A 24,099-nucleotide genomic window follows, 5' to 3' on the forward strand; every position below is an offset into this window, starting at 1 on the left:
CGTACAAGGCCGCCAGAGCAAAAATCAAATCTAGTTGTAAACTCCACTATGAGAACAGTGAGGAGCAGACAGGCCCCTAGATGGGGATTATCTTAGAACACATCTAAGATAGTACTGAGGTGTACCACACTGGTCGTAAAGGAAGTCCAGTGGACTTGTCCACCTCCAAAACAAATGGCAACAATAATCAGTCCTTGCCATGTGTAGGTTCAACTACAATACAACTACTAAAACGCTCCAATCATGTTTTCCGGTAGTATAATATTTCAGAATAAATCGGTAGGATAACTGGTCCCTTTGAGCACCAGTACCAATACCAGCAACAGTCAGTCTAGCTACAATCAGTAAGAAGGTTAGAGACCTAACCAATCAAATTACCCTTGACAATAGCGACATAGGAGTCACTCAGAGTGCAACATGTGGAAGGGGCGGCAGGGTAGCCTAGTGGTTAGAGCGTTGGACTAGTAACCGGAAGGTTGCGAGTTCAAACCCCCGAGCTGACAAGGTACAAATCTGTCGTTCTGCCCCTGAACAGGCAGTTAACCCACTGTTCCCAGGCCGTCATTGAAAATAAGAATTTGTTCTTAACTGACTTGCCTGGTTAAATAAAGGTAAAATAAAAAATAAAAATAAAAATCTCCAGGTCACTCTTCCAATGGTTAACACACATGTCACTAATAAATAGAATCCTCCATTCAGGAGTTAAATGATTGGAATCATTAACCACGATCACACCACGTACGACTGGTCCAATACTTAAAGAGTACTTCCATCGTGAGGTTAGCTCCTCCGTGGATAACAAAGCTATGAAATAGACTTCATACCTATCACCACTACAATAGTGGAAGACACAGTGACTTGTAGTAAAAACTACTACAGACTCCCTTGACACCAATTCTGACTGACCTCCAGGCATTGACCTGAAAATTACCTGATTCAGACTCATTCAGACTCATTCTGAACAAGTTGTAATCTGCCAGGATACTTGGTTTTCTTCCCTTGGCATGTGCGCTTGTGTACGCATAAACACACATGCACAACGGAACATCCAATTAGGATTTATGCTAGGATCACTTAAGAGTCCAAGCAAAATACCAGCCTTAGTAAAGTTGAACATTTACTTCTAGGCCTTGGACTCTACAGCACTCACCAGTTTTCTTCCCAGAAGTCCATAGGTCATCCCTGTAGACTGCCCAAAACTAGTGCCTTACAGCTGTAAACTTATCATATATCAACTTAGGATAGTGCCTAAGCAACACACCAAGTAGGAAAACCATATATATGGCATTAGAGACAATGCCATGATAGTCATTTTGCCAGAACATTGGACGTATATAGAATACAGTCCAATTAGATGATTTTTGTGTGAGAACTATATTTTGTATACATTTTATTTATGCTTTCATTCCTTTTCGGTTCAGTTCCTTTGACACTTAGGAAGTGACAGAGCCATAAACAAAGTCCCCATACAACCATCACTTACTGCCACAACGCCGCTAATTGGGGAATGAATGTAATTATATACATTTCATGAGTGTGTGTGCGTTGTTAACATCTGCCTAAGTTACTGCCCAGATCTTCCAGTCTGGATGACGACCAGATGACGGGTCCGGAAAGGCGACCCCAAATCCGGACACCCTCGGTCCATCCTTGTGGTGGCAGCATTGTCCAGGTTTGGCCGGGGTAGGCCGTCATTTTAAATAAGAATTTGTTCTTATCTGACTTAAGGTTAAATAAAAAATAAAAACGCAGAGTGAAGGAAAAGAAGCCAACAAGTGCTCAGCATATGTCGGAAGTCCTTCAAGATTGTTGGAAAAGCATTCCAGGTGAAGCTGGTTAAGAGAGTGCCAAGAGTGTGCAAAGCTGTCATCAAGGCAAAGGGTGGCTCCTTTGAAAAATCTAAAATATATTTTGTTTGTTTAACACTTTTTTGGTTACTACATGATTCCATATGTGTTATCTAATAGTTTTGATGTCTTCACTATTATTTTGCAATGAAGAAAATAGCAAAAAGAAAGAAAAACCCTTCAATGAGTAGGTTTGTCCAAAGTTTTGACTGTTACTGTATGTGATTTGATATCATGTTTCTGGATGATAATGCATTAGTCTACAAATGTTTTCTTAAATTCTTAGTATGTAACGTACCTGTTATTACTTCATGGGAACTCTCTCTCTGTGTACATGTGTGTGGGTTTGTGTGTGAGAAAGAGAGAGTGACCATTAGATTATCATCACCTATTCTCTGTTCAGAGAGAGAGAGAGAGAGAGAGAGAGAGAGAGAGAGAGAGAGAGAGAGAGAGAGAGAGAGAGAGAGAGAGAGAGAGAGAGAGAGAGAGAGAGAGAGAGAGAGAGAGAGAGAGAGAGAGAGAGAGAGAGAGAGAGAGAGAGAGAGAGAGAGAGAGAGAGAGAGAGAGAGAGAGAGAGAGAGAGAGAGAGAGAGAGAGGAGGCATTTTGGTCTAGTATGTGAAGCTCCATTCGCCTGCTGGAAATGGGTTTCAGTCAGTGTGTGTATTTGGTGTTTCCTCTCACACGCATTACCTACAAGCAGCCACGCAACTTCACCCAAAAGAGCTGAAAAGAAAGAGAGAGCCTTGTGAGAGGAGGCAGAAACTTGACAGACCTTTCAGGACATAAGGTTGGTCAACTTTTTTTGCCAGTCATCATCATTATAAAAACAAGACCTCAAGAATGGTTTCCATTTCTTGCTGTTATCTCAGCCAAGAGTTTACTGTCCACCTATGAATATTGAATTTTATTCAACAGATACAATGTTGCTACTAATAATAATGTAACAAATGTGACAGGTATGCCAGTTAAATCACAAAAATGTCACGTTTGGCTACATTGTTATAAGTAGCCAAATGTAATATGTTGAAACATTGGACTGTGGACCCTTATATGACACAGGCTATCAAAAATTAAGTATTTCTAGAAATTCTGGCTATATGTATCGCTTGTGTATGCTATTTGACCCCACTTTCGACAGTGCCAAAACTAGTAGTGTTGTCGACAGTGTCCCCTCATGTCCCTTGAGACTGTGGCCGATCTATTTATAGCTTATCAGAAGCACTATCATCAATAGTTAATTGACCCATAGTCTATTCCAAGGCGCACATTCGTTAACATTTATATGTTTGGTTTTTACAGACAACCTCTTTTGCACGACATTCATTCTGTAGCCTACATTCAGTCACCTTGACTGCACTGTAGCCTATTGTCAGTGCTGGACTTGGACTGAAATAGGTGCTGGTACTCATTTTGGGTGCTGGTACTGTTTATATTTAGGTGCAGGAGCTCCACAATACTTTTGAGTTAGTATTCTATAAGAGGAACAGGAGCTCAAGCAGTAGAACATTTGAGGTGCTGGTACTCAGCTGAGGTGAGCGTCTGCCCAAGTCAAGAACTCCCTATTGTTACTGTAACATAAGACTGTATTGCTATCCATTTAATGTGCACTTGCCATAAAAGTCAGCTGCTGAGCGTGAAGGGGAGGGGTTGTGGTGAAGCGTGACCACAGTCGCCCGGGGAGAGGCGAGTTGAACATAGGTTTACGCTTCCGTGACGTAGATCGCTGTATTGAATTGAAAAAAAATATTTCTAAACTGCGGAATCGCTTGCTGCTGACCACCAGCCAGCCAGCAAATTAATGAAAAATAGCGAACAATGAACGTCTTGGTCACGTGCTTGTTTTTCGCCGGTCTGTCCTACCTGTATAGCACCGACCTAATATCTGTGCTCCGTGTTTATGTTGCAGAGTGGGTCCTCGGCGCCTCCATGCCCGAACCAGGAGCTCCGCGGCGGACTCCGCAAGGTGTCCCCTACGCCGACTTGCAGCACATCGTCAACGCCGACGGACAGCACTTGTTCTGCCGCTACTGGGAGCCGGAGGGCCCCCCAAGGTCAGTGGAAGAAATGTGACGTGATGTGTAAAACGAGGTATAATCCATAAAAGAGCGTGGATGATCGAAGACAACGACATTGTTTTCGTCACCTGCCATGTCCGGAGGTTGTGCGTGTATTTTTGAAATTATTAACAATGCATTCATTATTTAATAGAACGTCAACTGCTATGTATCCTATGTGTCCTATAATAAAAAGTAACATTTTACACAGAGATAATATATTTTTGAGGCTACACCAGCCTGTTAGAGACTGTCAGACTCTAGATACAACTAAGATACAACATAACGTTTTCAATACAGTAAGTTATTATGCACCTGTCCTTGGTCCCTGCCCCCTCACCCCATAACACCATTTAAAATGGAACAGACTCCAATACATCAGAGACAGAGAGTTGGGCCTGGAAACAGAGGCACACAACATCTGGACTGTAGTCAAGCTAGTGTCACACCAAACCATGGAGCTTGCAGTAGCCTACAACTGACTCATGCTAGCTCTGACAGGGTGTTTGTGGTCTCACTTCTCTATAAACATGTAAACATGTTCCTTGTTTGTGGGCGGATTGAGAATCTGTCTCGGATCACACACACAGCTCCTGTCATATAGGCCAGGCTACAGAATGTCACTCCTAGTGTATGAACCAAATTCAATCAACATTACAGTCAGTGTAGACAGGGTGCAGGCTAGTCCAATGGCACAGTACAGTAAGTACAGTACACCCACATCGCACACAACAACAACCATTTACATGCCTGCACTGCGGTCTAGCAACGGTTACTGCAGCAACCATTCATCCTCCTCAGCAGAACAGTCTTACTACAGACGTGCTGTCACTATGGTTACCATCAGGTCCCTAGAATACTGCTAATTGAATCATTTCTACTGACAGTAGTGTGGGTCAGTTTATAGTAGAGCACTGTTTGTTTAGCACATGCTATTCTTTAGACTGGAGGCTAGTATTTGGCATCTCATATGGGGGTGGGAAAATCAGAGAGAAACATATTTTAGGGCTTTCTGTTCATGTGGTGGCATCATTTATAAAAATGACCGTTTTGGTGTAAATCTCTACAAGCTATGGATTCTCCCCTTTATGATTTTGTGAGATCCAGCCCCTCAGGTTTTAAAGGTTGGATTAAAATAAAATGAATGCTTGTTTAAAAATGTGTTGTAACATCAAGTGCATGCCATTTCTGCCATACATGTCCATTGATGGCATCACTGACTGGGCATATAGAGTGTAAAGGCATCTGCGTATTTCCCATCCGGAACAGTCCGTGCATATATTATGACATTCTGGGAAGTTTTTGTTGGTTTTGGTCTTTGACAAGTTTTTTTGTGGGGGGGGGGGGGGGGGGGGGGGGGGGGGGCTGTTCGTGCACACCATTTTGTTTTCTCGAAAAGCTGAAGTTCGGAGCCGAAGTCTACGCCCCTTTGTCGGTCATTGGTCAACAGTAGAGATTCTTCAATGAAGTGTTTGTTATCATACAAAGATAGATGACTCGTTTTCATGCAATTTTTTTTTACTTGAGAAATACTGCTAAACCTTACCCCAACATTAAACCTAACCCTAACTCCCTAACCTAACCAATATCCCTAATAATAACCCTAACCCCTAAGCCTAAAATAGCCTTTTTACAAGTGAGGACTGGCAAAATGTCCTCACTTCTCTGCATTTTTGTTGGTTTGCTATTATTGTGAGGACTTTTCAACAAGCATTTAATATACTCACAAGTATATTAAAACGTGTCCACACACACACACACACACACACACACACACACACACACACACACACACACACACTGCATGTAGTTAAGTGGGTCATTCCACTATTGATGTTTTACACAATTGAATCAGGATTACAATAATTTCCTTACCAAACAAGGCTGACTTGAATGTTTGTCTTATTGCTTTTAGTCTCTCTCACTACTCACTGACACACACCTACCAAGACGTGCTCATTTGGCTGTTCTGGTTGTAGCTGTATTCACTGTGGTGTCCCCAGCCCTGTCTCACACAGTCTGCAGTCAGGGCTATGGCCCTGGAGTGTTGAGCAGCTTAGGCCCTTGATCTGATTAAGATGCCAGTGTTCAGGCCCTGGCCCATTTACAACCTCTCCCTACCTCGACTACACACGTGCAGCTTGATATGCCATAGAGATTGACCAGTCTTGTTGTGTTTGAGTGAATGAATCTATTCATGGTGGATATCAGTCCATGTGCTATGAAGCAGAGTTCAGTCTGCATCTCATAAAGAGGATTATCGTCTTGGCTCGTTTCATGCTGCGGGAAAACTTGATGTTCTTTCAGGCTAGAGGCAGCATTTGATAAGCCTGGTTCAAAGCCACATTCTGGGAGACAAGTGGGTCCAAATTCCTTGGAGAGATAGAGGGAGGGACAGAATTTTGACTCCCTACTACCATTCTCAAGACCGAATATACTGAGATTAGCTCTATAGAAGTCCTACTGTCCCATGTGTGTTGGGAACATTATGTTCACACAAAGGCACGCTTTGAGAAACTCCTTCTTAGCCAACAAGTACATGTGAAGCTCTAGCCTGCCGGAGGCTCTCAAATAAGAATGAGAGAGAGAAACTGGAACAGAGATACTAATGAAGTTTAATGAACAGCCACTCTCACTCTTCCTTTCGCATCTCCTTCTCTGAGCATATTCAGGCTAATTGCCATTGACTGAGAGCTTCACTCAGTTTTGCAAACTGGTTATAAGCAGGAACTAAAGCAGCATTGGCAAGCTGGGTTGGCTCCCTGCTCTTTCTGTTGGCTATGTGTCTGTTTTTGGAGATTAGTCCACTGTCTGTTTCCACTTAACTCTGCTGCTCTGTGGGCAAACAAGGGTGTGTCGTGGTTCTGATAGCTGCTATCGCTGGAGGATGTGAGATGTTTAACTCTGATGAAACCCTTGATGGTGATCACAAGGATGTTGTTTTTGTGTTGTTAATGTGTGTCCATGTGCCTATGTGCATGTAATGTGACTGACTTCTCCTTCCCCATTTCTTGCAGGGCTCTGGTGTTCGTGGCCCATGGGGCAGGGGAGCATTGTGGGCCGTATGATGAGATCGGCCAGACCCTGAAGGAACAGTCTCTGCTTGTCTTTGCACACGACCATGGTGAGTTAAACAGCCTGCAGCACCTCTTACAGAGCCACAGGGGTAGCACTTATTTTACGCTACAGAAATGACCTATTCTAAGGTTATTATACAGTAATGAGGAGGGTGTTAATAAATGTCATTTGTCTACGACAGTCAAATCTTTTTCCATTGAGTTTCAAAGTAATAACCAAAATATTGAATCACTAGGAGAGAGTGGGATGTTTGACACAGACGAGCATGCACACACACACACACCCTTCACTGCTGAGGAGCAAAGAGCAGCATCACCTGACAGACACCAATGGGCTTCCATTGCACCATTATCAGTGGAAGCTATGAGAGAGAAAGGCACATGTTCTGAATGCTTTCTTTCAGCAGCAGTGGCAAGGTCCCCCATTTTTTAAATTTAAATATATATATATACAGTACCAGTCAAATGTTTGGACACACCTACTCATTCAAGAGTTTTTCTTTATTTTTACTATTTTCTACATTGTAGAATAATAGTGAAGACATCAAAACTAATGAAATTACACATAGGGAATCATGTATTAACCAAAAAAGTGTTAAACAATGAAAATATATTTTATATTTGAGATTCTTCAAAGTAGTCATCCTTTGCCTTGATGACAGCTTTGCACACTCTGCATTTTCTCAACCAGTTTCATGAGGTAGTCACCTGGAATACATTTCAGTTAACAGGGATGTTTGACACAGACGAGCAAGGACAGACACACGCACCTTTCACTGCTATTTCCGGCACTGTTAATTTGTGGAATTTCTTTCCTTCTTAATGCGTTTTAGCCAATCAGTTGTGTTGTGACAAGGTAGGGGTGGTATACAGAAGATGGCCCTATTTGGTAAAAGACCAACTCCATATTATGGCAAGAACAGCTCAAATAAGCAAAGAGAAACGACAGTCCATCCTTAATTAAGACATGAAGTCAATCTGGAAAATGTCAAGACCTTTGAAAGTTTTTTCAAGTGCAGTCGCAAAACCATCAAGCACTATGATGAAACTGGCTCTCATGAGGACCTCCACAGGAAAGGAAGACCCAGAGTAACATTTGCTGCAGAGGATAAGTTAACTGCACCTCAGATTGAAGCTAAATAAATGCTTCACAGAGACACATCTCAACATCAACTGTTCAGAGGAGACTGCTTGAATCAGGCCTTCATGGTCGAATTGTTGCAAAAAAAACACTACTAAGGACACCACTAAGAAGAAGAGACTTGCTTGGGCCAAGAAACACGAGCAATGGACATTAGACCGGTGGAAATCTGTCCTTTGGTCTGATGAGTCCAAATTTGAGATTTTTGGTTCCAACCGCCGTGTCTTTATGAGACGCAGAGTAGGTGAACGGATGATCTCTGCATGTGTGGTTCCCACCATGTAGCATGGAGGAGGAGGTGTGATGGTGTGGGGGTGCTTTGCTGGTGACACTGTCTGTGATTTATTTTTGAATTCAATGCACACTTAACCAGCATGGCTACCACAGCATTCTGCAGCGATACGCCATCACATCTGGTTTGGGGTTAGTGGGACTATAATTTGTTTTTCAACAGGACAATGACCCAAAACACACCTCCAGGCTGTGTAAGGGCTATTTGACCAAGAAAGAGAGTGATGGAGTGCTGCATCAGATGACCTGGCCTCCATAATCACCCGACCTCAACCCAATTGAGATGGTTTGGGTTGAGTTGGACCGCAGAGTGAAGGAAAAGCAGCCAACAAATGCTCAGCATATGTGGGAACTCCTTCAAGACTGTTGGAAAAGCATTCTAGGTGAAGCTGGTTGAGTGAATTCCAAGAGTATGCAAAGCTGTCATCAAGGCAAAGGGTGGCTACTTTGAAGAATCTAAAATATATTTAGATTTGTTTACACTTTTTTGTTCACTACATGATTCCATGTGTGTTATTTCATAGTTTTGATGTCATCACTATTATTCTACAATGTAGAAAATAGTAAAAATAAAGAAAAACCCTTGAATGAGTAGCTGTGTCCAAACTTTGTGTGTGTGTGTGTGTGTGTGTGTGTGTTATGGTAGCCACTATTTAGCAGCAGTGGTGTGCCGCTGATGAATGCATATAGGGGAAACACTGGCTTCATTGGCATGCTCAGAGCAAAGTGTTAGCTCTCCCTCTTTTCTGCACAGAGAGTAATGAGGGGGAGAGTGGGCAATTTATTCCCCTCTTGTCTCTGTAACTCAGTAGTTTCTCTCGTCTCATCTCGTGTCTCTCTCTCCCTCCATCAGTTGGCCATGGCCAGAGTGAAGGAGACAGGATGAATATTAAGGACTTCCAGGTGTTTGTCAGAGACTCCCTCCAGCACATTGACCTGATGAAGGGACGACACCCTGACCTGCCAATCTTCATCATTGGACATTCTATGGTGCGGTACCCTCTTTAGTCTCCTCCCTGACCAAACATTGAGACTGTATTATTGCCAGGGGCTATGGCATGTTTACCTCTCAGTACAATACAGGACAAACTGTTTTCTCAGAGGTCATAGGGCCAGGGTTACCTTAAGGCTATATCCATCACACAAACATTAGACAAGGCCTGCATTCAACACCCCCTACACTCAGTGTGACTCAAATGACCACAGATGCTCTGACATCACAGCTGACGTGTATGACATCATTTATTCTGCAAACTCTTGGGAGATGGTGTCCTTTGAAAGTCTAGCTTTGTAAGAACCAATAGTGCCAAGTCAGGCTTTCAAAAGGATTTACCGTATTTAGCATTAGAGGCCTTGTTTCCCTTCTGTTCTGCTCTTTCCTGTCTATGTTTGCTTGTTCTGCTGTTCTATGACTGAACTCTGCTTCTGTGTCGTAAAGCCCACGAACAATGGAAACCACCTGTAGCCTATTGGTCAAGATCCTCATTGTTATAGCAATCCTTTAGATTCCCTCATGTACCACCAGCCATGCACCTATAGACAGCCTTCCCCTGGGTTTGACCTGCTGTTATAATTAGAGTACTTTGTTTCACTATGCCTGGAATGTAGGCAATTTTAGTAGAGTAAATGTTTAGAACGTCTGAACGTAAACATTTAAACAGGACGTTTTAATGGGAAGTTATTGTGATGGAAAAGCCTGTGGAGTGAGGTAAGGCTTGGCATTTTACAGGCATGTGGGCCGGCTTCCCGGACACAGATGATGCTTAGTCTAGGACTAAAAGGTATGCTCAATGGAGCAGCTCCATTTAAAGTCATTTTTAGTCCAGGGCTAGGCTTAATCTGTGTCTGGGAAACCAGCCCCAAATGAATATGAAAAAGCAATGCTTAGAACCCATGTCTGATGCCTAGAGACTGTAATGTACGAGCAGCGTCAAATTGTGCACTTCTTGTGTCGGGCAAATACCACCACCACTATTGCCATTAAAGCCCTGAAGCCTGTGGTCTCAGTCAACTTGACAAATCAGAGGAAGATTTTCAAAAATAAGTGAATATATAATCGTTATTTGTGAATGTATGAAACATGTGCCGGTGGAAAAACATTTTGATGTGGGGTGCCGTCCTCTAATAATCACACAGCATGTTTTCGCAGTAATAGCTACTGTAAATCAGACAGTGGAGTTAGATTAACAAGAATTTAAGCTTTCAGCCGATATAAAACACTTATATGTACATAAATGTTTAAAATCCATAATATTTCTGATTATTTATTTGAATTGCTCGCTCGCCAGTTTCAACGGAAGTTGTTCCGCTAGCAGGACTCCTATCCCTAAGAAGTTTTTTAAAGACCTGAAGTCTGTGGTCTCAGTCAACACAAATGGCATGTTTAAGAATCTTAATCCAGATACAGACTAGTCCAGATACACATAGTCCCAAAGCATCCTTTACTGCAGTGCATGCACTGACCACTGATGAATTGACCAGTGACCCTCACTGCCCTCAAAAACAGACCCTCTTATCCAAGCTTAAACCTTGCTACACTGCCCACTCTCCTACTGATCTTTCACTGCTGTCCTGGTTAGTGAGCTATACAGACCCTTGCTCCTTACTGACCAATTTCTCCCTCCATCCCTCCTTCTCCTCTTTTTCTGTACTTACTGACCACCTAACTCATTCCTCCCTCCTTCCCCATCTCCCACTCTGGTTCTGTAGATCTGGCCCTCTTCCATTTCCAACTTCGTCAGAACCAGGCCTTTATGTAATGTCAGTATGTTAGGGCCTTACATAACCACAATCCAAGTATTCATAGTGTCAGGGGACGCAACACTATGCAAGTATTTTCCCCCTCATTGCAGTCGGGGATTAGTGTGTGTTTGTGTGTGTATTTCTAGTGGAGGCCTTTCTCATCAGTTCCTTAAAGAGCCTCTCTGTTTCTCGCTCACCCTTCCTGCTCAATCCCCCAAAGGCCTCTCTCTCTCTGTCTGTCTCTCTATAGCATGAAACACACAGGGAATCTCCTTGCCGATAGGTACTTATCACAGTGGGATGTCGTTCCTTCTCTTGCTAGAACAAAAGCGGTACTTGCAGCGTTCTGACCGAGTTGCGACAAACCTACCGATTCTACTTGATCGCAATGCTCGTCAGTGGCCAACAAATTGACTTTGAGACAATCAGAGAACACAAACCCCCACGTGGGGGAGCCAACAAAAGAAGGAAAGAATTGGGCATTTTCTCTATACATCCACAGATGAGCCAGTAACACTTCATATGCAATGTAGGCTATGGGTGGTAGCTAGCTAAGTGCACAGACGCAATGCACACAACACTAAATACTTCCTCCAAGCTAGCTAACCACTGTAGCTAGCATTGACATTATAATTAAATCACTATAGATTAACTAGTTTCCATGAAACAGCTGCCTGTGTTAGCTGATACTTAGCAGTGTCCTTAGCTAGCTAGCTATGTTGTACTAACTAGCAAATATGCTAACTTTAGCTAGCTAGGTAAACATTTGGCTATGGGCTGGCACTGGTAGTATGGGGTAAAGGAGAGGGAATTAAATTGTTTCTTTGTCATCTTGCTAGCTCTGGCCATCCGGCTGGTATCAATAATGGCTTTCTACAAAATAGCAACATTAGAGCAGATCGCTTGATATCTAGACCATAAACAATACGCACGGATATGCAATGCCAAACATCGCTACTGCCACCTAGGGTTTGGAGTATTTTAACAATGTGTTAACTGGTTGATGACTTCCAAAGTCTTTGTTGTGTGAACACAAAAGAGATTGACTGCAGACACTGTTCAGAGGTGCTAAATACTGTCGGCATTTGTGGTCTCTCTTGATTAGTTATTAGAGAGATCCAAAGAATATATTCATTATACAGTGCATTCGGAAAGTATTCATACCCCTTGACTTTTTCCACATTTTGTTATGTTACAGCCTTTTTCTAAAATTGATTAAAACCATTTTTTACACATAAAATATCATAATGAGAAAGCAAAAACAGGTTTTTATAATTTTCAGCAAATTCTTCATTAAAGAAAAACTGAAATATCACATATTGTTATAAGTATTCAGACCCTTTACTCAGTACTTTGTTGAAGCACCTTTGGCAGCGATTGCAGCCTTGAGTCTTCTTGAGTATGACACTACAAGCTTGGCACACCTGTATTTGGGGAGTTTCTGCCATTCTTCTCTGCAGATCCTCTCAAGCTCTGTCAGGTTGGATAGGGAGCTATTTTCTATTTTTGCAGAGCTATTTTCAGGTCTCCCCAGAGATGTTCGGTTGCATTCAAGTCCGGGCTCTGGCTGGGCCACTCAAGGACATTCATACACTTGCCCCCGAAGCCACTCCTGCGTTGTCTTAGCTGTGTGCTTAGGGTTGTTGTCCTGTTGGAAGGTGAACCTTCTCCCCAGTCTGAGGTCCTGAGTGCTCCTGGAGCAGGTTTTCATCAAGGACCACTCTGTACTTTGCTCTGTTCATCTTTTCCTCGATCCTGACTAGTCTCCCGGCCCCTGCCGCTGAAAAACATCCCCACAGCATGACGCTGCCACCACCATGCTTCACTGTAGGGATGGTGCCAGGTTTCCTCCAGACGTGACACTTGGCAATCAGGCCAAAGAGTTCAATCTTGGTTTCATCAGACCAGAAAATCTTGTTTCTCATGGTCTGAGAGTCCTTTAGGTGCCTTTTGTCAAACTCCAAGCGGGCTGTCATGTGCCTTTTACTGAGGAGTGGCTTCCGTCTGGCCATAAAGGCCTGATTAGTGGAGGGCTGCAGAGATGGTTGTCCTTCTGGAAGTTTCTCCCATCTCCACAGAGGAGCTCTGTCAGAGTGACCATCCATCCGGTTCTTGGTCACCTCCCTGACCTCCCTTCTTCCCCCGATTGCTCAGTTTGGCCAGGCGGCCAGCTCTAAGAAGAGTCTTGGTGGTTCCAAACTTCTTCCATTTAAGAATGATGGAGGCCACTGTGTTCTTGGGGACCTTCTATGCTGCAGAAATGTTTTGGTACCTTTCCCCAGATCTGTTCCTCGACACAATCCTGTCTCGGAGCTCTCCGGACAATTCTATCAACCTGTCATCTATAAGTCTTTGCTAGGTAAAGCTTCACCTTATCTCAGCTCAATGGTCACGATAACAACACCCACCTGTAGCACGCGCTCCAGCAGGTATATCTCACTGGTCATCCACAAAGCCAACACCCTCTTTGGCTGCCTTTCCTTCCAGTTCTCTGCTGCCAATGACTGACTGGAACGAATTGCAAAAATCGCTGAAGCTGGAGACTTATATTTATTTCCCTCACTAACTTTAAACATCAGCTATCCGAGCAGCTAACCGATCGCTGCAGCTGTACATAGCCCATCTGTAAATAGCCCATCCAATCTACCTACCTCATCCCCATATTGTTTTTATTTACCTTTCTTCTCTTTTGCACACCAGTATTTCTATTTGCACATCTATCACTCCGGTGTTAATTTAGCTAAATTGTAATTACTTGCTACTATGGGCTATTTATTAACAGGATATACCTGAGCTCAATTTCGAGTCTCATAGAAAGGGGTCTGAATACTTATGTAAATAAGGCATTTCTTTATATTATTTTTAATTCATTTGAAAAAAATGTCTAAAACCTGTTTTCGCTTTGTCATTATGGGGTATTGTGTGTAGATAGAAGAGGACATTGTTTTTATTTCATCCATTTTAGAATAAGGCTGTAACGTAACAAAATGTGGAAAAAGGGAAGGGGTCTGAATACTTTCCCAATTCCCTGTATATGCCATTTAGCAGATGCTTTTATCCAAAGCAACTTGGTCATGAGTGTATACTTTTTACCTCTGGGTGGTCCCGGGAATCAAACCCACTACCCAGCATGACTGTGCCATGCTCTACCAACTGAGCTAAATTGTATGGTTATTACTAAATAGATCTAGCTATGTTCGTGTTATATATGTGATCTATTTAGAGGCTCACTCGATAGAGGCCCCCACTCATGAATATTCAAATGTCTGGGCAGACAAACACTGTTCAAACAAATTGGTCTCCCAGAAAAACATCAAGAATTATCTGTGCCAAATTGATTAATTCTAGAAAGCGGTTGTGCATCTCCTAATTACTTTACCCTCGCTTATTTGATTTAAATCACAGAAGATGTCATAACTTCTCTTCCTTTTCCCCTTTCATTCAGGGTGGAGCCATTTCCATTCTGACGGCGTGTGAACGACCTAATGACTTTGCCGGTGTGGCTCTGATTGCACCTATGGTCAAGATGAACCCAGAATCTGCCACACCCTTCAAGGTGGGTTTCTCCCATACAAATATGCTTTACTTACTTCTCACCCACCATCCTCCCAATAACTTGAATGAGGATGTCCGTTCTGGGATATCTAGTTCTATGGTTTCACCTGCACCCAGTCCCTTCTCATTTAGCGGGTCACCAATGTCTACAGATCCATACAACTCAGTACCATACCGTTTGTTTGTACAAGTACTTAACCACTGACCAGAGCTGTATTAGTTCCCTACATTCCTTTGTAATCGCTGGGGATTTCCTTATTTGTTGTCTACAGGTGTTCCTGGCTAAAGTCCTAAATCACATGGTGCCTAGTCTCTCTCTGGGCTCTATTGATTCTAAATGGATTTCACGGGACCAAAAACAGGTGAGACTGATCTATGGAGTGTGTGTGTGTGCATGCTTGCGTGTGTGTACATACATCCGTGTGCAAATACATGAAGCAGATGTTTAGGATGTAGAAGTTAGAGTTAAAGAGTTTATTTAGTCACAAAGGACAACGTGATTGAATGAAGAACGAGAGTTGGCGATAAGACTGGATAGGAGCTCATATGTCTGGGTTTGTATGTTGTGTATGTTTTGCCGTTTCAAAGGCTGCTCCACAATAGAGTCTTGACTGAGATCCAGGCCTAGGGATTTGTCACGTCATCCAGTTCTCTGTTTACACCCAAAGTTACCCTTAAACAAGGGAAGCAACAGACAACAATGGGTATCGGGCTCTCACCCTTCTCTCCTTTCACAACCTGTTATGTTGAGGAAATGCACTTATCACAACAAAGGCAGGTGCAGGTCTGGTGTCAAGCTTCTAGACAGAAAATAGGTAATGAGTGTTACAGTTCTCCATTTTTTTATTATTCAAAGCACCAGGATATGGCCTGAGATAAACTTCAGCAGTGAGTGTTATATACTGGACACAATGTATTCAGGCCAGATCTTGTAGAGTAGTATTTGCATCGTGTCAATATTGAGAAAGCCAAGTACCCTGTGGGATACTATCAGGGAACGCCTAAAGGAAATCAAACATGCTCAGTGGTCACTCAACGGTCCCTTCCTTTACCCTGCAGGTTGAGGCGTATGACAATGACGAGTTGAACCATCACGGTGGGCTGCGTGTGTCATTTGGCATGCAGCTGATGGGCGCGGTGGCGCGGATCGAGAGAGAGGTCCCTGCCATCACCTGGCCCTTCCTGCTTCTCCATGGTGACGACGACAAGCTGTGTGACATTAGAGGGTCCCAGATGATGTTTGACATGGCCCAGAGCACGGACAAGAAGATTAAGGTGGGACCAGCACCAGAGACATACAGTACCAGTCAAAAGTGTGGACACACCGACTCATTCAAGGGTTTCTCTTTATTTTTCTACATTGTAGAATAATAGTGAAGACATCAACTATAACACATATAAGAATCTCAAATATATTTTGGTTTGTTGAACAAAGTAGCCACCCTTTGATTTGAATCCAACTTTGCACATTCTTAGCACTGCAGACAGGCCAAAACCAGACATGTCTCAACAGATGTGAATAGGTCAGACACTAAGTCATACAAACTGATATAGACAAGCCAGTATATTTAGAAAGGACACCATCTTTTCTGCTCTTGAACATTCTGTATTTGTTTCACTGGCTGTTCCAAGTTAATACATCATCACACAGAGAGAGAGAGAAACACACACACACACACACAGAGAGAGAGAGAAACACACACACAGAGAGAGAGCGAGAGAAACACACACAGAGAGAGAGAGAAAGAGAGCGAGAAACACACACACACACACACAGAGAGCGAGAGAGAATGAGAAACACTCACACACACAGAGAGAGAGAGAAACACACACACACACACACACGGAGAGAGAGAAACAGAGAGAGAGAGAGAGAGAGAGAGAGAGAGAGAGAGAGAGAAACACACACACACAGAGAGAGCGAGAAACACACACAGAGAGAGAGAGCGAGCGAGAAACACACACAGAGAGAGAGAGAACGAGAAACACTCACACACACACACAGAGAGAGAGAGAAACACACACACACACAGAGAGAGAGAGAGAGAGAGAGAGAGAGAGAGAGAGAGAGAGAGAGAGAGAGAGAGAGAGAGAGAGAGAGAGAGAGAGAGAGAGAGAGAGAGAGAGAGAGAGAGAGAGAGAGAGAGAGAGAGAGAGAGAGAGAGAGAGAGAGAGAGAGAGAGAGAGAGAGAGAGAGAGAGAGAGAGAGAGGTAATATGAGAGAGAGAGAGAGAGACACACACACAGAGAGAGAGAGAGCGCAAGTCCATCAACTGAGTGACCATCAATTGGCAATAGAAACCGGCAGACATAAGACATGGCTACCCAAAGAGGAGCGTGTATGTGGTCACTGCACGACAGGGGAGGTAGAGACAGAGATGCACTTTCTCCTTTACTTATATTCCTCGCAAAGAGATTCATTATTCACAGAAATGACTACATTTACTCCAAATGTTAACTTATTAAACCCAGAGGAAAAACTAAAAATTCACATGGGCGAAGGAGCAATGGCTCCTCTTGCAGCCAAATATGTATTTTCCTGCCATAGCCTGAGGGACACTGAATAATAACATCTGCATAGTAAGCAGTAACTTACTTATTATTACTATTATTGTTAATCATTCCAAATAGTAGTGGTATGGGTGGTAATGATAGCAGTTTAATGATGGTGATGGTAGTTGTAGTACTGATGTAATGGTGAAGATGACCGTTTTTAGTTATAAGTTGGTTTCATTTTCCATATTTAGATTTTTCCATTTATTACATTTCTACTATTGACTTATCGTTATATTATTTTTATATTATTATTTTCTACCATTTTATATTATTATTTTTTAGAAATGTATTAATGTATATTGTATACATTGTTGCTTTGGCAATATTGACAATGTCTCATGCCAATAAAGCAGCTTGAATTTGAGATCGAGTTTTAGGGTTTAGAATTTTAAAGAAACTTTCTGATCTGTTGCATCAAACTCAATGCTTTAAAAATAGATATGTAGCTTAGAGAGAGAGAGTTAACCACATGAATACTGGTTGTATTAATGTGGGATCTATCATCCCACAACTGTCCCATTTCCTTCTCGACACACTGACCAATACAATAGGTAGCTTCAACTTTTCTACTGTAGTAGATTGAGGCTAGCGATTTTGCTTGTTGGCTGAGGAAAATGACATGTGGACTGTTATTCTAACATGTTCAAAGTGCACATCAGAATTCGGTTAAGAAGGACCACACATCGTTGCATCCTCACTTGCATGTTTTGTCATTCTGAGCGCCGTGGGTGGACGCCTTAACCAGATTATGCACCAAATGCATATGGGTCCGGTAAGTTTCTCAAATGTCCGGTAAATGAAAATGTTGCTGGTCAAATTTCCTGCTCCACATTTCCCTAATGGAAACCCCGGTGTGTGTGTTGTCTCTGTCAGGTGTACGAAGGAGCATACCACGTCCTGCACCATGAACTCCCAGAGACGGTGGCGGCGGTGCTGAAGGAAGTCACTGGCTGGATCTCTGAGCGTCTCGCTGTGTCTCCTTCTCAGGGCTCCTAGTCCCCTCCTCTTCACCCCACAACCCACTGTATGACCTAAATACATTTGTACTGACAGCATATACTCTACTGCTAGCCCACCAGTAGCGATCATTTGCAGTACAAATGTAGTTAACTGCACCTTACCCCAACCCCAGCCTTGTGCACGTCAGTCAGACTTAAAACCTCTTGGTCCTCTGGGGAGAAGTGGGGGGTGACAGGTCAGGAGGCCCACAGGAGGTTTCCTTAAGGTCAACTTGTCAGTGACCTTTGACCCCCATGGCCAATGTAGGAGCAGATTTTCTAAGCTCTTCATTAGGGACAACAGTTGTGCCCCAGCTGCCAGGCAGCATTTCATAGTACATATATCAGCCATGTCTCCCTGTACTGAGTTCAAAGGGAACAATGCTGAGAGCTAGGCCAGGCACAATTCACAGAGGGGTTTTTTCCTCCTTTGTAACCACAGTGTTCAATAGGCCAACAGAAACATATTGAATTTGCCCAGGCTGAGGTGTTCCCTTTTGTGTGTTGCCATGGAGACAACTGGCCTTTGTTATCCCCACCATATCTCAGATCCTTTGTTCATAGAGTCAAACATTTTGGACTTGTTTGAACACCCAGCTCCCCAGATTGCTGCCACTAGTGGTCATCTATCAGAACTACAGGGTATAGGTGGCTGCAACCCAAGATGGAGAAGTTGCCCGTTACTATGGCAACACCTCAGGAAAAACCCTATGGAAAAAAAGGCTGAATCCATTAGAGCACCACAGTAAGGTGAGGCATGCTGTGAATCATTATACAGTACATGCTGTGAATCATTATACAGTACATGCTGTGTACAGACAAAGGCGTCACTTCGCTACAGTTCTTATATTGAAAAAGATGACGGCCTCAATTCATCACCTACAACCTCACCATTTATCTGTGTTTCTCCATAGTTTGCATTGCAAACGACTAATACAGATTTTAATGTATAATGTGAAATATCCATGTTACCGATATTCCTCTTTTAAATGGTGGAAGTTGTTTTGTAAGGGGAAGACTGGTGAATCTAATTGTCTGATGCGTCAAGCATTTAATAAAGTGAAATTCAATTGACTAGACATTTGTCAATAGACCATTGTTAGTAACTCAACCAAGGGGCCAGGGTTTCTGTCTATAAGCACGGTTTTGACTGCTCCGGCAGTCTTGCTTTGGTACTGCAGTTTAACTGATACCCGGCCCAGAAATTACATTTCCTTAGTTGGCCATATAGAATACCACAGTATGAGTCATAATAGCCATAAAACCTAGCGGTCAAGCAAGGAACTGGTTCCAATCGTTTTTCCACCATAAATGTTCCCCCCTGGCATGATGTTTTAATAACCGTGTAAATCTGTCTCGGACAAGGTGACTTATATCAATATATATTCTCTTGTATTTACCCCCCAAAAATCAAATGCTAATTAGCTGCTAATGTGGCTATCATTAACTACTACAAATGCCATGATGATCTGGATGAGACAGCTGAATCAAGGCAAAGGTAAGAATCTGGATTAACTAAGGTGTCAGCTAGAGATGACGTGCAGGAGCTTGCAGGGATTTGTAGTTTTGCATGATGTCTACTTTGATGCCAAATAGCATTTTTGAATCAGAGTAATAGAGCCAAACATATTGATAAAAGTCACCTTGCCTGAGTGAGATTTACACAGTTATTAAAACGTCACACCAGGGTAAGCCTACACGAAACACAGCCCTTATTTTAAGTGTTTCTAAAGTCACCTATGGATATGAATGATGGAGAAATGATTGGAACCATTTTCCTGTTTGACCACTAGGTTTTATGGGTATTATGACACCTCTGTGGCTAAGAGAAGTCAGATTAGAACATTCCTAATAAAAGACACGTTAGTCATCTTTATGCACAAAACATCCATTTAATTATTCAAATTGTTGCTGAGGCCGTTTCTTTCCTTCATCACTCACAGCCGAAGAAATTCAGATGTTATATTCATCCAATGTCTGCTATGTACATGTGAAGTTGTGCTGTGTAAACGGATGTAGCCATTCCATGAAACGGCGAATGTGAGTAGATTACATTGAACACAACAGTCGGACATCTTGGACAAAGTAAATCAGCATTGTGTGTGTGAACTGAATGACCCGTTTTTAAATAACACACATTTTAAGAACAATATGGTGGCATATATTTGAAAAGGGCAGAATTTGTCCAATTGTAAATGTGTTACTCCTGAAACCAGACATGTTCTTATCAATAAATATTGATAAACTGTCAGATTGCTCATAACAAATTGAATAATATGTGAAGGACATAAGTATTATTCTGTTTGCATCTATATAACTACTTTTATTGATCTTGTCTACTCTATTGTTATGCATTCTTAACTTAAAGTAACGTGATGTGGAACATAAGGGTTTTATACTATAGTCAACTTACTTTTTATTGAGCGTTCAGAACTAATACCTGATAACTGAAATTGAGAAGGACATACAGTAAGAATCTGAATGGCCCATTTTATGAAGTGTAATTTATTTTACTATGTGATTCGTGTTGCTTTGTGCTTTATTCCCAGAACCTGTGTGAAAATAACTTGGGCTCCTTGGTCACTTAAAGACTGACTGAAAATTGCTGAAGGGCTTAAACTACATTCTCATGTGACCCACTAGAACAGTGTTTCCCAACACCGGTCCTTTAGTACCCCCAACAGTAGGGAAGAGTGGGGTAAGTTGAGTCATTTTTTCAGAATGTTATGTGTCCCTGGAAATAATCAGAATTCATGTAAACATTAGTTTTGAAAACCTAGCTTACCTCAGGTATGGGTTAAGTTGACCCGCAGGACAGAGTAAGTTAAGCCACCTATACATTTCTGTACTGAATTAATTATTACCCCTACCTTTTTAAACACATGTCTTTATTTCCCAAACACAATCACATTAGTCTATTAATCATATTTTAACACAGTCTTAACACATGATAAACACTTTGCACTTTTCAAAAACAGTTTGAGGACACGCCTGGGAAGAAATGCTTCAATTTGCTCAACTTGCCATTGGCTCAACTTAATCCATAGCCATTGGCTCAATTTAACCCATAGCCATTGGCTAAACTTAACCCATAGCCATTGGCTAAACTTAACCCATAGCCATTGGCTAAACTTACCCCAAGGCAAACATTTTGATTATATTAGCCTACACAGCTACAAGGATGCACTTTCATGCAAAGGTTGACCCCAACTGACCAATCAATAAATTCATTTGACTTGGTGAATATTTGTTTTCTGGACCGAACTTGTTTAGTACTGTTTCCATGTGGTTTCTTTCTTCCCAGACTACATGCAATTAGGATCTCTTTCTAAATATTTGGTCCATTCTGTGTATGGCTTCCTAGAAACAAGGGCGGCTCAATTTACCCAACTCTCCCCATATCATTTTGTTGTGGGCCTGGACAAGCACACCTGATTCTACTTGTCAACTAATCATCAAGCCCTCATTGAGCTGAATGAGGTGTGTTTGTTCAGGGCTACAACTAAAATGTGTGCTGTTGGGGTACTGGAGGACCAGAGTTGGGAAACACTGCACTAGAATCAGCCATGCCAAACAGCAGTCAGTCTCTAGAGACAGGGGCTTGAGCCAATCCAACAGTTATTGCTGAATCACCTCATACAGTAGACAGGTATCATCAACTAGATTCAGCCGCCGGCTGATTTTTTTTTCTTCTTGAGCGGATGATCAGGGGGCCGGAAAATAATTGCAAATAATTTGTAGACTGCAAATTGACAGCAAGAAACCCAAACATATATAACATTTCACTAAAACATCATATTTTCAAACCTTGCTTACATTTGTAAATGATCAGATATATCTCTCTATTATGTGTGGGAATACTTGGAACAGATTTGCTGGTGTTTTCACTGTTTTTTTTTATGTCTAACAATTAAACTTGTATTTTCTGCTCAGAAAACTAGAGGGGGGAGGGGGGGGGCAAATAAAATCAGACTGGAGACAAATTTGGCCAATAGGGGCTCCATTCAATTTGTATCATTAAAATTTAAAGACAAAGTTCCCATGTTAGCTGACGGTAAAAGCTGCAGATGTCGGAACAATCAGGAACGTTTTTATCGTGCAACTGTAACGCTTCAGCACTACAGATTGAATAGAGCCCTAGGTGTTCTCTGGGTCTAATAGATACATACTTTCAAATAGTTGAGCTGCACTTGATTTGGCATGCCCAGTACAATGGAACCAATGAAATAGTCCCAAAAGTGCAAATCACATCAAATACAGTATTTGACCTAGGTCTGGTGCTATGATGGTTTTGGTTACGTACAAAATGTTGATGAGAGACTGATGGAAGATGTTGGAACAATGTTTAATGATCTGTCGTTTGTATTCCTCAAACTGAACATTTTTGTAACACGAACTGCTGTAACATATGATGTTTTGAAATGACTTGTGACCACTGAGAAACAAGAAACTTACTAAATAAGCTAAAACCTATTCAAACAATGTTACCAATAAACCTTGACTGTTGAACTAATCTGACTTTAGCTATTTCCTTGCCTCGTTTCCTTTCCTAAACAACCTGTTGACTGTGATCAATATCAGGTCTGTCTGTCACTATATGGATGGTGGAAAGTCAGGAGATGCTTGTCTGTTTGATAGTTGGGAAATGATTATGAGTTTGTCATCAATAATAATCCAGGCGTCATACTAGATTGACAAAGTTGTCTATTATTTATTACTAAATTGCTCAATTTAACATAAAGGTGCAGTGTGACATTACACATTGGCCTGTAGATGGCAATATAAGGCAACATTTCTCCCAGCCATATAAAGGGCTCTGGCATTTAAAACAATGAACATTTAAAACATTGAGAAAATACTTATCATACATAAAATCAATCATATTGTAACATGTCATATCAACGTACAGAATTGTAGTGTTCCATAAACCGATTTTGTAGATTGTCCAGTCATTTTGGGGCGGCAGGTGGCCTAGTGGTTAAAGCATTGAGCCAGTAACTGAAAGGTTGCTAGATCGAATCCCTGAGCTGACAAGGTAAAAAATATGTTGTTCTGCCCCTGAAAAAGGATGTTTTTAAATGTTTTTATTTCACCTTGATTTAACCAGGTAGGCCAGTTGAGAACTGCAACCTGGCCAAGATAAAGCAAAGCAGTAGTTAACCCACTGTTTCCCACTAGGCTGTCATTGTAAATAAGAATCTGTTCTTAACTGACTTGCCAAGTTAAATAAAAGGTTAAATAAAAATTATAATTGTATAATATGGGGTTGACGCCATATTGGGCGCACAATCAAATCAAATATACTTGTCACATGCGCCGAATACAACGGGTAAATAAAACCTTACCGTGAAATGCTTACAAGCCACTAACTGACAATGTAGTTCAAGAAATAGTTAAGAAAATATTTACAAAATAAAAAAATAAAACGTAGCACAATATAATTATAGTGGGGCAAAAAAGTATTTAGTCAGCCACCAATTGTGCAAGTTCTCCCACTTAAAAAGATGAGAGAAGCCTGTAATTTTCATCATAGGTACACTTCAACTATGACAGACAAAATGAGAAAAAAGAATCCAGAAAATCACATTGTAGGATTTTTTATTTATTTATTTGCAAATTATGGTGGAAAATAAGTATTTGGTCACCTACAAACAAGCAAGATTTCTGGCTCTCACAGATCTGTAAATTCTTCTTTAAGAGGCTCCTCTGTCCTCCACTCGTTACCTGTATATAGATCCTGGATGGCAGGAAGCTTGGCCGCAGTGATGTACTGGGTCGTACGCACTCCCCTCTGTATCCCCTTTACGGTCGAATGCCGAGCAGTTGCCATACCAGG

General features: G+C 41.9%; 1 protein-coding gene across 2 annotated transcripts; it reads left to right on the forward strand.

Annotated features, from left to right (window-relative positions):
* The first annotated feature begins 2,484 nt into the window (after positions 1 to 2,484).
* LOC110492321 (monoglyceride lipase) lies at positions 2,485 to 22,776 on the forward strand. 2 transcript variants are annotated; one of them, XM_021566538.2, is made up of 8 exons: positions 2,485 to 2,636; positions 3,756 to 3,900; positions 6,921 to 7,027; positions 9,266 to 9,402; positions 14,600 to 14,710; positions 14,982 to 15,071; positions 15,769 to 15,984; positions 18,139 to 22,776. In XM_021566538.2, exons 2-8 carry the CDS (start codon positions 3,776 to 3,778, stop codon positions 18,259 to 18,261), a joined length of 909 nt encoding a protein of 302 aa, XP_021422213.1. In that variant the 5' UTR covers positions 2,485 to 2,636; positions 3,756 to 3,775; the 3' UTR covers positions 18,262 to 22,776. The 2 variants fall into 2 exon arrangements, with proteins under 2 accessions (XP_021422213.1, XP_021422212.1); XM_021566537.2 differs by lacking the exon at positions 2,485 to 2,636 and having other exon boundaries at positions 3,509 to 3,900.
* Positions 22,777 to 24,099: the final 1,323 nt, after the last annotated feature.

Source organism: Oncorhynchus mykiss, chromosome 16, assembly GCF_013265735.2.
Source record: "Oncorhynchus mykiss isolate Arlee chromosome 16, USDA_OmykA_1.1, whole genome shotgun sequence".
Taxonomy (NCBI): domain Eukaryota; kingdom Metazoa; phylum Chordata; class Actinopteri; order Salmoniformes; family Salmonidae; genus Oncorhynchus; species Oncorhynchus mykiss.

Bases quoted from the DNA above. Each gene is read 5' to 3' on its own strand.
- LOC110492321 (XM_021566537.2), top strand. From the start codon at position 3,665: ATGAACGTCTTGGTCACGTGCTTGTTTTTCGCCGGTCTGTCCTACCTG. The intron at 7,028-9,265 runs GTGAGTTAAACA...TCCCTCCATCAG, and splicing joins TGTCTTTGCACACGACCATG to TTGGCCATGGCCAGAGTGAA. The intron at 9,403-14,599 runs GTGCGGTACCCT...CCTTTCATTCAG, and splicing joins TCATCATTGGACATTCTATG to GGTGGAGCCATTTCCATTCT.